Source organism: Nomascus leucogenys, chromosome 5 (genome assembly GCF_006542625.1).
Source record: "Nomascus leucogenys isolate Asia chromosome 5, Asia_NLE_v1, whole genome shotgun sequence".
NCBI lineage: Eukaryota > Metazoa > Chordata > Mammalia > Primates > Hylobatidae > Nomascus > Nomascus leucogenys.
Genome location: NC_044385.1, coordinates 42,455,257 through 42,468,569, shown reverse-complemented (window position 1 = coordinate 42,468,569; position 13,313 = coordinate 42,455,257). Strand labels below are relative to the sequence as shown.

Genomic DNA, 13,313 nt, shown 5'->3' with positions numbered 1-13,313 from the left:
AAGCCACCGCACCCAGCCTCTTTGCATATTAAAAGAGTTTACTCATTGCTTTACTTTTCATTTTTCTTTTTTTTCTCAAAATAAGAATAAAATAGCCACTGCAATCATGTGCACCCAGGCATCTTCATGTCGCTGAAATGAATGGAGGCTGGAAAGGCAGTACTTTCTCAGTGTCAGTACTTGATTTGCAGAAATATTTGTACTCTGGTACTTCAAGAATCCCTAACAAAAGTAATTTATTCAATTAGCCAAACATTTATTGAACCCCTACAATAATAAGAGCTAATGATTACTAACTTTATGAAGCACTTCCCTGGGCCGGGCATGATCCTGTATCCTTTGCTTATGTTCTGCGGTTAAGTGTGTGGACTCTGGAGCCAGGTGACCCTGTTAAAACTCTGGCTTTGCAACTTAGTTGTGTGACTTTGGGAACGTTACTTTGCCACTCTGTGCCTCAGTTTCCCCCTCTGTAAATTGGCGATCATAATAATACTGTTTCTTGAAGTTGGACTGAGGAGTAAATAATGTTTAGCCACCTACTGTAAGTAAGTGCCACTGACTGTAGCAAGTGCTACATGCGTACGAGCTATTCATTTTCACAAAAGTCCGACGAGATGGCTGCTTAAATAATGCTAATTTTGTACTTGAAGAAAGTAAGCTTAGGGAGGTTACATAACTTGTCCAAGGTCATACAGCTGGCAAACAGCAAAATCAGGATTCCAAGCCAGGTTGCCTAATCCCAGCACTGGGACCCATTGCCATCACACTCTTTCCTATGCTGACGTATTTCTCTCTGGGTCTGTTTTGATAGACACGGGGATCACATTTATAAAAAGAAGATTGTACCGAAGGGGTCCTTCAAGAGCCTCAAAAACAGGACTACTTCATGAGCCAACTCGTAGTGACAAGCCCTGCCCCTGCAAGTGAGAAGGGAGGCGCTTCCAAATCAAGCTCCATTTGTCAAGGTGGAATGGAATGGGTAAACTTTTTTGCTCCCTGAAGTCAAAAATATTTTTTAAAAATGAGTTTGTCATGTCTTGTTGCATAATACAGAGCAGTATTTATAGAATGTGGAAATGAATATGAAAACTTGTATTTTGATTCATGGCCTCTTAGAAGTAAGTGGTGCTTTCATTAATAATTCCGACTTGACTTTTTCCTCCCAGATTATTGGAATTTTTTAAACTTTACAAATAATATGTTTCTGACTGGGGTTAGGGAATGGAGAGTGGAGAGGTAGGAAGAGGGAGGAAGCACATTCGTCACTAACGCTGCAGATTTCTGAAAAAGCAATTCCATGTATTGAGAGCTGCCACCGTGTAACAGATAGTACTGGGTATTTGGTCCCCAATACTGTTAATTAGATATGTAAAGATTGCATTTTTCTAGAGTTAATTTTAAATAAAAACCTTCATTAAACAATATCTCTCCGTAAAAATTTAGGTCCTAGCAATTAATAGGCAAAACTGTGTACCTAAGATTTTTATTATATTGATTCCAAAATAATTAGGTTGGCAAAAGCATTGTGAATATCTCTCCCCACGTAGATACAAAGTGCTGCTATCATTCTGTTGTTTTTTTAAAAGATGGCTGCATCTTACCATAAAATGTATTTCCAAGTTTTGTCAAGCATTAAGGTGACTGATTTTATTTCTTTTATTAGGAATTTAGGTTTACCTTACTTTTTTAATAGACTGTTGAAACGCTAGCCTGCTTTCACAGGCCTCCTGCCACCCAAAATCCTCCTTGTTCAGCACAGAGATTTCTTGCTGATCACATTTTTCCCTATTCTTTTCTTTAAGCAAACACTGAAGGCTTTCAGCAGCTGCCCAAGATATCACTTTAAAACCCCTTAAGGCAGTTTGAAAGGCCTCCAAAAAAGCATGACATTCAATCAAAGTTCAGTAAGGAAAGTTTTAATGAATAAACTTAGTAAATTAGAAAGCACTGCAGCAGAGTGATTAACTCTCATTTGGGCATTAGTGTTGAAATTAATTAAAATGTTTAAGCCATAGGAGGCAGGCTACCTCGTCAGGACCTGGCTCTGCCCTCGGAGTCAGTCTGGATCCAGGAGTGATTCATCTTACACAGATGAGAGGGGGATAAAAGGAAAAGAACAGTCAGGACAAATGTGTTTTCAATGGTGCTTAGCAGCAGGAGACCACTGGGACTTCAGAGCAACGCTACTGGAGTGTGACATCATAATACGGTATGTACACTATGGAGCGAGTGAAAAGGACTTTGCACTTACATTCTTGCCCTCTCTCCTTTAGATTGGATGCCATGTATATTCATTTCTCTGCCAGGCAGAATGCTGCAGTCTGCTGTCTTCAAGACCACTCACAAATTAGCTCTGTTTCCCTGCTCTTTTTAAACCTGCTTGCCACCGTTAATATTCCTGCAGTGACATGAAGAGGTAGGCTTGGTGTCCTGGTGGATTTCCCTAAGATCAACTCCATAGAATGTATAAAAATATAATTGCTTCAAACAGACTCTCAGACACACAACGACGGATTTATTGTTAAATTCCCTTGACAGTATGCAGGGCAGAAGCCATCTTTTCAAGAAACCCAAGATATTCCATTCCCACTAGGTTTTAAAATATCTTGTAAGCTCGGTTTCTTTCCAGAACTATGGGTCTGTGGATCTTCTTATAGAAACCCATTACCATGTGGCTGTTTAACAAATCCGTGCCTGCTTAAAATTATAAATGACAGCCCATTTCATAAAGAGAAAAGTCCTCCTTGACAGGAAAACAATCTCAGTTGGTTCTCCTTGGATAACAAATGGACTTGCGTCAGGTCCGGCACCATAGCTGTTTCTAAAATAGTGTGGCAAAGGACTATTTCAGGGGTCCTAATTAAGGAGCTTGCCGAAATTAGTGACCACCTGCAAATCTGAATTATCACCACCAGGAGAAAATTATCATGATTTGCTACAGATCTACATTCATAACTTTAAAAACTGTCCGTCTTCCTTATTTTTTGCTCTATGGATTTCTTGTCAGCGGCAATGTCAGAGGTCACTGCCAGAGTGTCCCTTTGGTACCCATTAACTATAACCAGCAAACTTGTTCACTATTGATCCACTATGTCTAAGTATCTATTATGGTGGATATAAAAGGTGGCTTCACATCTTTCTAAACAGATAATTCATAAAGGCCAAGGGGTCATGGCTTGTGATATATTATTCTTTCACTGTATTTGTGACTGAATGGACAAAGAGAGAGAAGATGCAAAAGGGGTGCCAAGGGTCATGAGTGTTAGACTAGAGAGGTAGAAAGTTATGTGTCAGTTGGACACATTAACATCCATATAAATAATAAAAGGCATTAATAATATTTGTTCATGACCTCGTTATCAATTCATTCTACTCAGAAGCAGAGGTTCCTAGAGTGAATGAAGACAGAGTTGATTTTTTACCACCAAAGTTCAGTTGAGGTTGAACTCTAAACTGGAAGTCAACTAGAGACAGTAAAATATATTCTGGTCCTGGGATTGATACATTTTGCAAGCAGTGCATCATCTGGGGCAAAGCAACTGTTTGGGGAACAGAAGCTTCACACAGAAAGTGTTAAGGGTCTGCAGGGCCTTAATGGGCTCAGCACATCACCACATTCCTTTGGGATTGTTTGATTCATCATGTTATTTAACCTCCACTGGTTCGTATTGAACATTCAGCAATACACTACAGAGGCCATTGCTAATGTTCCACACGTTCCCCGCCTGAAGGAAAGCGTCTCATTAGGAGAACAATAAGGATCTAATGAGTGAGCCTTGCTCACAAGTTAGCTGACATTGGGCTCATTTAATGCTGTTTATGGTCTTCTACCCACTGGAGAACCCGGAGATGGTGCGCTTTCTCAAGACTACAGTTTGGAGGAAAGTAAATTGAGATGAATCATGGTGAGATGAGATAGTTAAAATGTCATGCTCCATAAGTTTGAATGCATCCTTCAAGTTCTGAACAGTAAAATGCAACTGAACACTGAAACGAGAAACAAAGAAAAAGCAGATAACTAACAATACAAACCCGCCTTCTTGGGCAAGGATGCTTCATGGGGGGAAATCAAAAACATCTTTTCAGAGCCCTCCTTGAATACACACCAGCATGCACACACACACACAGAGACACGCAGACACAACACACACACACACACACACACTTCCTCCCAAATTTCCTTCCTTTGCCACCAGACTTCAATACATTACAGCCTTTAAAACAACAACGACAGCAACAAAAAGCCCATTATGGATCAGGGGATGACACGTCAAGATCGTAAGATTTTTTAGAGACCAAACCACCAGCTTTATCTCTGTTTACAAATGTGAGCCAGTCCCTAGACTGGCTGGGTAAATTATACATTGTCCCCAGTAAATGTAGGAGCTAGCGATCACATGTTTCTGAGTCAGCACAGGCCTTTTTAGCTTAAGAAGTGGATCAAGGAGAGGCTTGGGGGTTGAGACGGTGGGATGTGGGGACTACGCAGTTACTTTGCCAATTTCTCCTTCCAGAGCCCCATTCATTTCAAATATCTACGGACCCGATGAACTCTCTAAATTAGAACATCCTAAGAGAAATCCAAGGACAACCTATTTCCTGGAAGCCACAAATCTAAGTGAATAGTCTAACCCTGGGGATAGCTTTTCTTCGTTACATGAAACCCCAGTTACTGAGACAACTGGGGTCCTGAGGGAATTTTGCTTCGATGTCTGTGGTTCTCAATCTTTTTGTGGATCAAGGACCCTTTTGAGACTAAAACAAAAACTATGATCCCTCTCTTGGGAAAAATATTGATACACACAAAATTTTGCATATGTTTGAGGGATTCATAGCATTCCTCAGATTGCCGTAAGTTAAGAACTGCTATTCTAAATAGGGTTAAAAAAAAAAAAAAAAGATGAGCATTGATGGAATTGCCCTTCCTTCCTTCTTCAATTCAAGAAAGAAAAAATAACGAATCTTAGAGATGAGCCAGCCATTGTGACCCCCGAACTCCAAACAATACTGTCCTTAATAATAATATCCAAGCGTCATGTTAGTGGTCTCTATGCACATCTCTAGTCATCATAATAATTTTTATTTTTATTTAATGTTTGGAGATGTAAAAAGTGACTACTGTTTCAAAATGTGACCCCTGTGAGGTTTAAAACCTACTGAATCAGATGAGATATGAAAGCATTCAATATAATGTATGACTTAAAGCTATGTTTTTTAAACTTTAATAGGAAATGTCTGACTCTTAGATCACTGTTTCTAAAGCCTGGCAGACAGAAACATGTCTTTTAAAAAGGTCTGATTTATATACCAAATAGAGATCCAGCAGGTAGAAATGATGCCTTTCCTTTTTACCTCATGCCAACCAGAATCTTTTACCAGCTTTGAATACACCTTAGCTCCAGCAATATTTTAACAATGCTAACTCATCTCATTTATTTTCAAAGATTTCTCAAGTACTGTGCTAGACAGTGGGATACTAAGATAAGCAAATCACCGTCTTTGTCCTCGGGAGGCTTATAGTATTGTGGGAGGACAGGTGTGTGTGAACACTCATGCAGCTACTGTGGTGGCTTAGACAGCATATCCATTCCCTGCTTCCTCCCTCCTGGCAGATTTTTTTTTTTTTTTTTTTGAGGCAGGGTCTCACTGTGTCACCCAGGCTGAAGTGCAGTGGCATAATCTCGGCTCACTGTAACCTCCACCTCTCAGCCTCCAAAGTAGCTGGTATTACAGGTGTGCACCACCACACCTGGTTAATTTTTGTATTTTTTGTTGTTGTTGTAGAAACGAGTTTCACCATCTTGCCCAGGCTGGTCTTGAACTCCTGGTTTCAAGCAATCCACTTATCTTAGCCTCCCAAAGTGCTGGGATTACAGGTGTGAGCCACTGTAGCCAACCCGGAACTCCGTTTTTATTTGGGTACCCACCTCTCCTGTACAGAAGCTATGTGATCTCTGGAAAGCTGACCCACACTAGGCTATACCAATCATGATAATCCTACACACACCCTTGCCTGTGATTGGTTCAGGCATCATGGCTTCAGCCTATTGCTTAATTGGTGACGGTAATTGGTCCAGGGATGAGCATGTGACCTAAAGCCCTCATCACACCAAAGGGAAGGACAACAGTGGGGAAGGTTCTCTCTCTTCCCCTCTATGCATGTTGCCCCAATTGCTTTTAGCAACTGTCTTGCTACCACTGGGGAGATTGGCCTGAGGACAAAACAAAGATATCTGGGATGGCAGATCTGAGAAAATTACAGAAACCCTAAGCATCTGGAGCCCAGTCTACATCCAGATGGCCTTTATATGAGGTCAATCTACTATTTTCTTTTCGTTTAGTCCTCTTTGGGTAGGACTTTCTGTCCCATGCAGACCAAAAACTTCCTGACTGTCATCCCTACTATTAAAGAGTGAGAGTACCCCCGGTATGCTACAAAAATCTTCAAAAAAAAGCACAGAAGATGGACACAGTCACTCTGGTGGGAACTTTCTGGAGAAGGGGATACTTGAACTGAGTTTTGCAGGTTGAATAGGAGTTAGCTGAGCAGATATAAAAGGGAAAGGGGTTCGAAAGAGAAGAACAAGTGAACAGAGGTGTGCTGGTGCCTTCAAGGTTGTTGGGAGAGTTGCATGGCTAGAGTGAAATGAGCACTCAGGGGATGTTTTGGAAGATGAGAAAGAAGAGGTAGCAAGGGCTGGATCATGAGGGGTCTCACATTCCATGTGAATGTGGATTTTCTATTAAAGGTAATTGGGAGCCATTGAAAGATGTTAAGCTAAGTGTCATGGTTGGTTTAGCGTTTTAAACAATTGGCCAGTGTGGAAGGTGAGTTGGAGACTTGGAGGTGAGTTGGACAGTTCTGGAGACAGGGGGATCAGTTCAAGAGTCTCCATTTTGCTGGAATTCTCAGTCATCCTCTCCCAACAAGGGGCAGAAAACATGGGCTCTTGTGGACAGTTCAGAGATGGGAGCTGTGAAGACTGGTACAGATCCAAGTTGGTGCTCAAGATACAGAACGCTGCACAAGGTCATGGAATGAGCCCCTTACGTGCTGTGTGGCCTTAAGCTAGCTGCTTAACTTCTCTGAGATTCCATTTCCTTGTCAATAAAATGAGGATCCTAATACCTACCTTGCACTGTTTTGGTGAGTAAAATAACATTTATAAACAGATAAGGCTACTAGATAATAGAAACCAGATTAATGACTCACTGGATGATTGAGTGACGGGATGACATGAGTGATTTTCCCTACTTAGATTAAATATGTGGTTATAGACTTCAAAATGGCAGGCCCAGTACTTGGGGAGATGTTACTACCAGATGAACAAGTTATCCCCACTACTTTCTGAGATAAGTTTAATTCTCATAGAATTTTTTTTTAATGAGGGCAGATCTGCCCACAGGGATTACAGAAGCTTCTGCTCAGCCATTAATTAAAACAACATGCTTTGAAGCCCTGTGGATTTGCAGCTCTCCATTCTTGGGGCTCAAGAGGAAGCATTATTATAAATTGCTTTGGAAGGAATTGATTAGGGGTTTTCCATATGACACCCTCAAAGGGCTTGAGAGATTAGGTTTTGGCCAGAGCTCAAGGGCTGCTGCCCAGTTGGTTTGGACAGCCTACAGGCACAGGAACTGAGAAAGGTGCCTGTCTGTGCTCCTTTCCATAAGCCAGATCCGTGGGTCTCCCAGGTTTACTATGCCCATTCAGGGGTGGTCAGAAGAAAGGGCTAGGGTGGGACAGTGGGGGGCTGGTGCCCACCTGCAGATGCTTGGAGGTATAACGTGCAGTGGTTGAGAGATTTACCATCAGAGTCATCCAGGTTTTTGAGTTCCAGCTCACTCACTCACTAGCTGTGTGACCTTGGGCAAGTGACATAACTTCTCTGAGCTGTGACTTTTTTCATTTGGAAAAATGGGTTTTATTTATTCCAATTCTACAAAGTGGGAGTAAATCTACTCTTAAGGCTATTATATAGATTAAATAAAACATTTATATAAAGTATGTATGCACCATAGTTTATAACAGATGGCTAATAAACATAAGTTGTTATTACTATTTATAATGAACATCTGTAATGTGGGGTCTGTCCATCAAGTAGCTGCTCCCTGATTTCCATTTGGGGAATTACCTTTCCTGATTAGGTGTAGTCTTGGTGCCCTCTAGTGTGCTGACTGTCCACCTTAGAAGTTGAAAGGTGGAGGCTCTGCCCACCAGACTTTCCTTTCACCACCTACTACAGCCAAGATGTGAGCATGTCACCTGAGTTCAGGCAATCAGAGTCTGTCTCCTGAGACCTTGAATCAAAGCAAAGGTAGCAAACACAGTGGGATAGTGCCTGAAGAAGACGGTCTTTCCTTGCCTCCTGTTGGTGCCCCAAATAGTTCCTACAAAGTCTCCATTCTCTCAAAGGGCCAAAGTCCATTTCTGTTGCTTGTGACCAAAGAAATGAGATACTGTTGCTTTCTGCCTCTAGGAAATGAGTGTTTCCCTTCACAACCTGCTTCACTTCTTGTCTTGTCTTTACTCCAATACATAGGGCACTGCCACAACAGCCCTACCCAGAACGTTCCCCAAACACAGCCTAAATTTTTGTAACTTCATGCACGTTTTCAAGACGTCCTTTCTGTTTGGACGCCCATATCCAGCCCTCATCCTCCAACAGGCAAATTCTAACTCATTCTTTAAGCCCTGGCTCAAATGTTGCTTGCTAGGGAAGGCTTCAGTGACTGCCCCTGACCCAGCAGTAAAAAACATTTCATTTCCTCCACCTTTTTTGTACTTTCATTGAAGCATTTACTACACTTGCCATGTTGTATTACAGTTAGGTTATTTGCTTCCATCTACATTGCATGCCCTTTGAGGATGGTCTTGTTCAGTTTTGTTTCTCTAGTACCTGATTCAGAGCAAGAGCACGAAGCATTTTTCTTGAATAAATGGTGAAGAAATGACATTTCTTACAAATATATGACTTGTACAATTTTATATGCAAACATATGCAGGGCATGTCTAGATAATTTCAGAACAGTAGGCCAATTCAATAGACCACCTGGTTCTCCCAGTAGTGGTAAGAAACCTGTCCTTGTCTCAGTTAGCCAAATTGACTATCTGGATTCACCCAAAAGTTTAAGATCATTGTCTCAACTCTCTTCTTTGAGAGTTACATCCCAACATATTTATATAACACTAGTAACTAAGTCTTCTATGGCCCTGACCACATCCCAAGTACCAAATCAATATTAACTCACATAATCCTCATAATAATCCTATGAAGTAGATTCTGCTATTTTTCTCATTTCAGAGATGAAAAAACTGAGGCACAGTGAGGTCGAGTCACCTGCTCACGGTTACCTGGCTGACCGGTGGAAGAGCTGTTTCTTGCCTCAGCTGTGCTCTTCCATACGATGCTGCCTCCTTTGAATTCCGGAAGAATGAGCAGATTCAGCACTCGGCCCAGTTTCACAGCTTGGGGGTTGGACGCCGGATAGGGGTGGCTGCATGTGGAGATCTGCCCACCTTCTAAGAAGTATTGACAACGAGTGCAGGTTTTGCTAAGCTATAGCGGGGTAGTGATGAAGACAAAGCAGGTTCCTCCCATGATATTTGATCATTCTGAGCCCCAGAAATAACCCTCGTGCAAGTGGGGGTCACATTATTTTCCTTGGCTAAACTCACCAAGCTGGATTTGGTAGGCAGTAGAGGGTAGTTCAGTGGTTAAGCTTTTAAGTCAAAGAGTACTGAATGTAAGGCCTGGCTCAGCTGTCTGCTGCTGTGTGTGATCTTGGGCTAATTATTTAACTGCTGGGTGACTCAGTTTCCTCACCTGTAAAATAGGGCATAATAAAAGTCTCCATGTCATAGAATAGTTATGAAAATTAAATGATATAATTACATGGAAATTACTTGGTATGTCTGGCACCTATTAAGTGGTAGTATTATACAAATGTTAGTACAAAAATTTGTGCTAATTATGGGATATTTAATGACCAATAGCATGTTGGGTCTTTCAAGGAGCAATGAGAAGCAAAAGAGTAGGGCTGAGAAGTGAATGTTCATCTATTTTACCAAGCAAAGTGCAGTCCTTAAGAATTAACTCCACTGCCTGAAGTTCCATGTCCGGCCACCTAGTTCTCCAAAGGATTCCACTAGGTATGAGCACAAGATAGGGTTTGTAGTTTTCACACCCAGTAATCAGGGCTGGTGGCTCAACAGGATTATTTAGTATAGCAAACCCAATATCCTGTTTACTATTCTTTTCCCCTTTCTGATTTCCAATTTTAAAAAAAACCCTCCAATGATAAATTTGGTGAAAAGGCTTATTTTATTACTAGTGCCTGTTGCCAAAGAGCTGATATTTCTCACAAATCCTGAGCTGTGAGTTGTGACAGCCAGTGCTTGGGTGAAGTTAGCACCTGCCTCATCCCCAAGGAGAAGTGAGGACGTGATTTTCCTGACCGAGTCCATTACAACACATGTGCCCTGACCCCTGGGATTTGGGGAGGGGGATTCCCAATCTGCCAGTTCATTTAAGCTTCCAACTTGGCAGATTCCAGATTCAGATACAAAGAGCCTTCAAATGTGTTCTATAGAAACCAGACTTCATTGTAAAGTTCTCTATTAGCTGCAAAACAAACAAATATGTACAAATAAAGTACATTTTAAAGTAAGAAATATATTCTCTTAATGCACCTATCTGTCTCAGCTTTTAATAAAGCCAGTTTACATGGTTTACAAATGAGACCCATTTCCTGAGAGATCTTGGAGTTGAAAATTGGAGTAGAAGTGAGAATAAGCATAGGAAGGTATTACTGTACTCTGGGAGCCTCCAACACACTTAAAACACATTAATAAGCCCTCTCCATGGAGGATTCAATAGGATGAAACTAATCCTCGTGTCATCCTCTCTCTATTTGTCCTTCATAACTGGGACATGAGAATTATGCACTAAATAACAATCTCAAAAGGCAAATCCCACAGAATGTGAGAACCTCTTGGGACTGTGTGTAGGCGTTGTCACTCCATAGCTGGCATCACAGTGAACTCCCACCACTGGGATATGGAACAATTTGTAACGCAGCAATTAATGGAAATATGATGAAGTATTCGCTTAGCAGGAAACTGGTAACTGTAGGGATCACCAAACAGAACGGTACCATGGCATGTCCAATATCCCAAGGGATTCTGAAGACATTCAGATGACAACCAAGTGCTAGGCATCTTGAGAAGCCCCTCTGTGCCCCTTTGTTACTTGAGGTTGAAGTTAAAAATGATACCTTCTCTTCCACCCAGCTTTTGAGCTACACAGAAGGGAGGAGCTGTTTTATAAAAATGCAACCTCAGAAATGTAAGGACCCACCATGCTTGCTCGCTTCACCCTGGGTGAACAGCCTTTGGCAGCTTCTCATTAGGAAAATGTTCCACTGGGCTTTGTCCTCAGGGTGCGAGGGAGACCTGGGCCATTGCAGAGCTGCATTTTGCATCGCCTGGATGATTGTAAAACTCCCTACTCACCACCCCCCACCAACCAAGAAAACCTATCAGCTTAAGTACCAACCCCCCACCTCAGTTCTCATATACTTTCATCTTGTTCCCAGGATCCACTGAAGTAAATAAGATGTCCACCCAGATAATGGAAACCCCTCCAGCTCTCAGTTAGTGCCTTTTCATGCCAATTAAACACATTTTATACAGTCATCGTAGATGCATCAATGACTGCATTCCGAGACGCCAATAGGGCCGCGGCAGACATCAGCCTAGCAAATGAAATGTATTTCATGCGTGTTTTCTCTCTGTCTTATTCTAACCACTTGGCAACGGTCTCAATTGAAAACATTGATTCTGAAAGATATATATGGGTATATAAACTGATTAAGCAGCTTATTTGCTGCTGATTACTTTACTAATAAAGATCTCAGAGTGCTTAATTTAAATTAATACTTCTTTAATGAAAATCCAGCTTACAGCATTAAAAACAATCTTGACAGATGCATTTATTGCACAAACATACATTTATCTACGCCAAGCCAATTGAACGTACAATCATATTTGGTTGGAGTTGTAATTGATAATGATTCTACAATTATGACTTCAGTTAGGTGTGTGTCGCTCACCAGAGTTACTCTGATAGCCTCAAAAGGTTTTCTCATTTTGGAGGCTGTGAGGACCCAGTGGGAAGTATATGGAAGTTTGTGAAGCAACTGCAGAATATTTGGTTACTTTTGAGATGAGGAGTAAGATATCCTTGCTTTCCCCTCCCCCTCACTCCATCCTCCTCTGCCTTAAAAAGCCAAAAGGAGGGTGGCTGACTTTCCAATGTAGTAAAAATTGGAAAGGGGACAAAAGGTGTCAAATGTTAAGACCTAGGAATTAAACAAAATTGGGTTATTGATTAACCAGTGTGTTGGTAACCTGATGTTTGTGGCAGCCAAATACCAGAGTCTCTCGCCTCTTGGAGTTTATGGGCCAATTTCTCCCAAGATGTGTGAGCTTGTTGTGCCGCCGCCAGTGGACTCGCCAGCGGCCGAGCAGCTCAGAGTGACAGCGACTCAGCGTCTGGAAGCCCCACTGGGTTGTGAAATGAAGAAGGCCGTCCGTGCCCCTGATGCGGCCTGGGCGAGCCCCGGGGCTCCAGAAGCGAGCATCTCCCAGCTCCTAAAGAGTAGACATATATCCTGCCTTTAAGACAAGACTACAATTGCAAATCTGAGAATATAAATTACACTTTCATCTTTCTTTGGTTTTCTTTCTTTTGCTTCAGTTTTCATTCCAGGATAAACTTTCCTGTCAAAGGGACATTTCTGATGTGTCAAATTCACCACTATAATGAACAGGTTGACAAATGTGGAAGGTGAGCAGACACTTGGATCTGCCGCAGCTGCCTGCAGCCAGAGGAAACCATGACTTTCACAAGGATAACGAGGCTTTGAAAGATGGCGAAAATGTCGCCATCAACCTGCCCTTCTGCTACTTAGTAATTAGATAATTAGTCAGGCCCTAATTATGGGATCAGGGTGCAGGAAAACAATTAGCTGAAAGAATTACTACATAAAACTGAAACCGAGATTCCTGAAAACAATATTTAATTTTATGATATTAATGTTTGCAGCAATAATGGGCATCCGGAAGGCAAGCTGGGTATTCTCCTTCTGAGAGCTGGGTGTCAACACGAAAATGAATCCTGTGACACTGTCTTTTCAGGACCCCATGGGTGCCCAGGCAGGAAGTTTGTGGCTGTCGCGTGTCAGCCAAGTATGTACATACCTGTGCCACACACACTTGCCTCCAAACTCCCAATTCCTTCCCCAGGCCC

General features: G+C 41.8%; 1 protein-coding gene across 3 annotated transcripts; it reads left to right on the top strand.

The window, feature by feature from the left end:
• Window positions 1-810: 810 nt before the first annotated feature.
• Window positions 811-12,735, top strand: LOC115835091. Of its 3 annotated transcripts, none has more exons than XM_030812496.1 (2): window positions 811-965; window positions 12,429-12,735. In XM_030812496.1, the coding sequence occupies exons 1-2, from the start codon at window positions 887-889 to the stop codon at window positions 12,683-12,685; spliced, it is 336 nt and encodes a 111-aa protein (XP_030668356.1). In that variant the 5' UTR covers window positions 811-886; the 3' UTR covers window positions 12,686-12,735. The 3 variants fall into 3 exon arrangements, 1 of the variants encoding a protein (XP_030668356.1); XR_004030006.1 differs by lacking the exon at window positions 811-965 and adding an exon at window positions 2,027-2,209; XR_004030007.1 differs by lacking the exon at window positions 811-965 and adding an exon at window positions 2,369-2,416.
• The last annotated feature ends 578 nt before the right edge of the window (window positions 12,736-13,313 follow it).

Excerpts from the sequence above, each read along its gene's own strand:
- LOC115835091 (XM_030812496.1), top strand. The coding sequence starts at position 887 with ATGAGCCAACTCGTAGTGACAAGCCCTGCCCCTGCAAGTGAGAAGGGA. Across the intron at positions 966-12,428 it reads ATCAAGCTCCATTTGTCAAG|CCAAATACCAGAGTCTCTCG; the intron begins GTGGAATGGAAT and ends TGTTTGTGGCAG.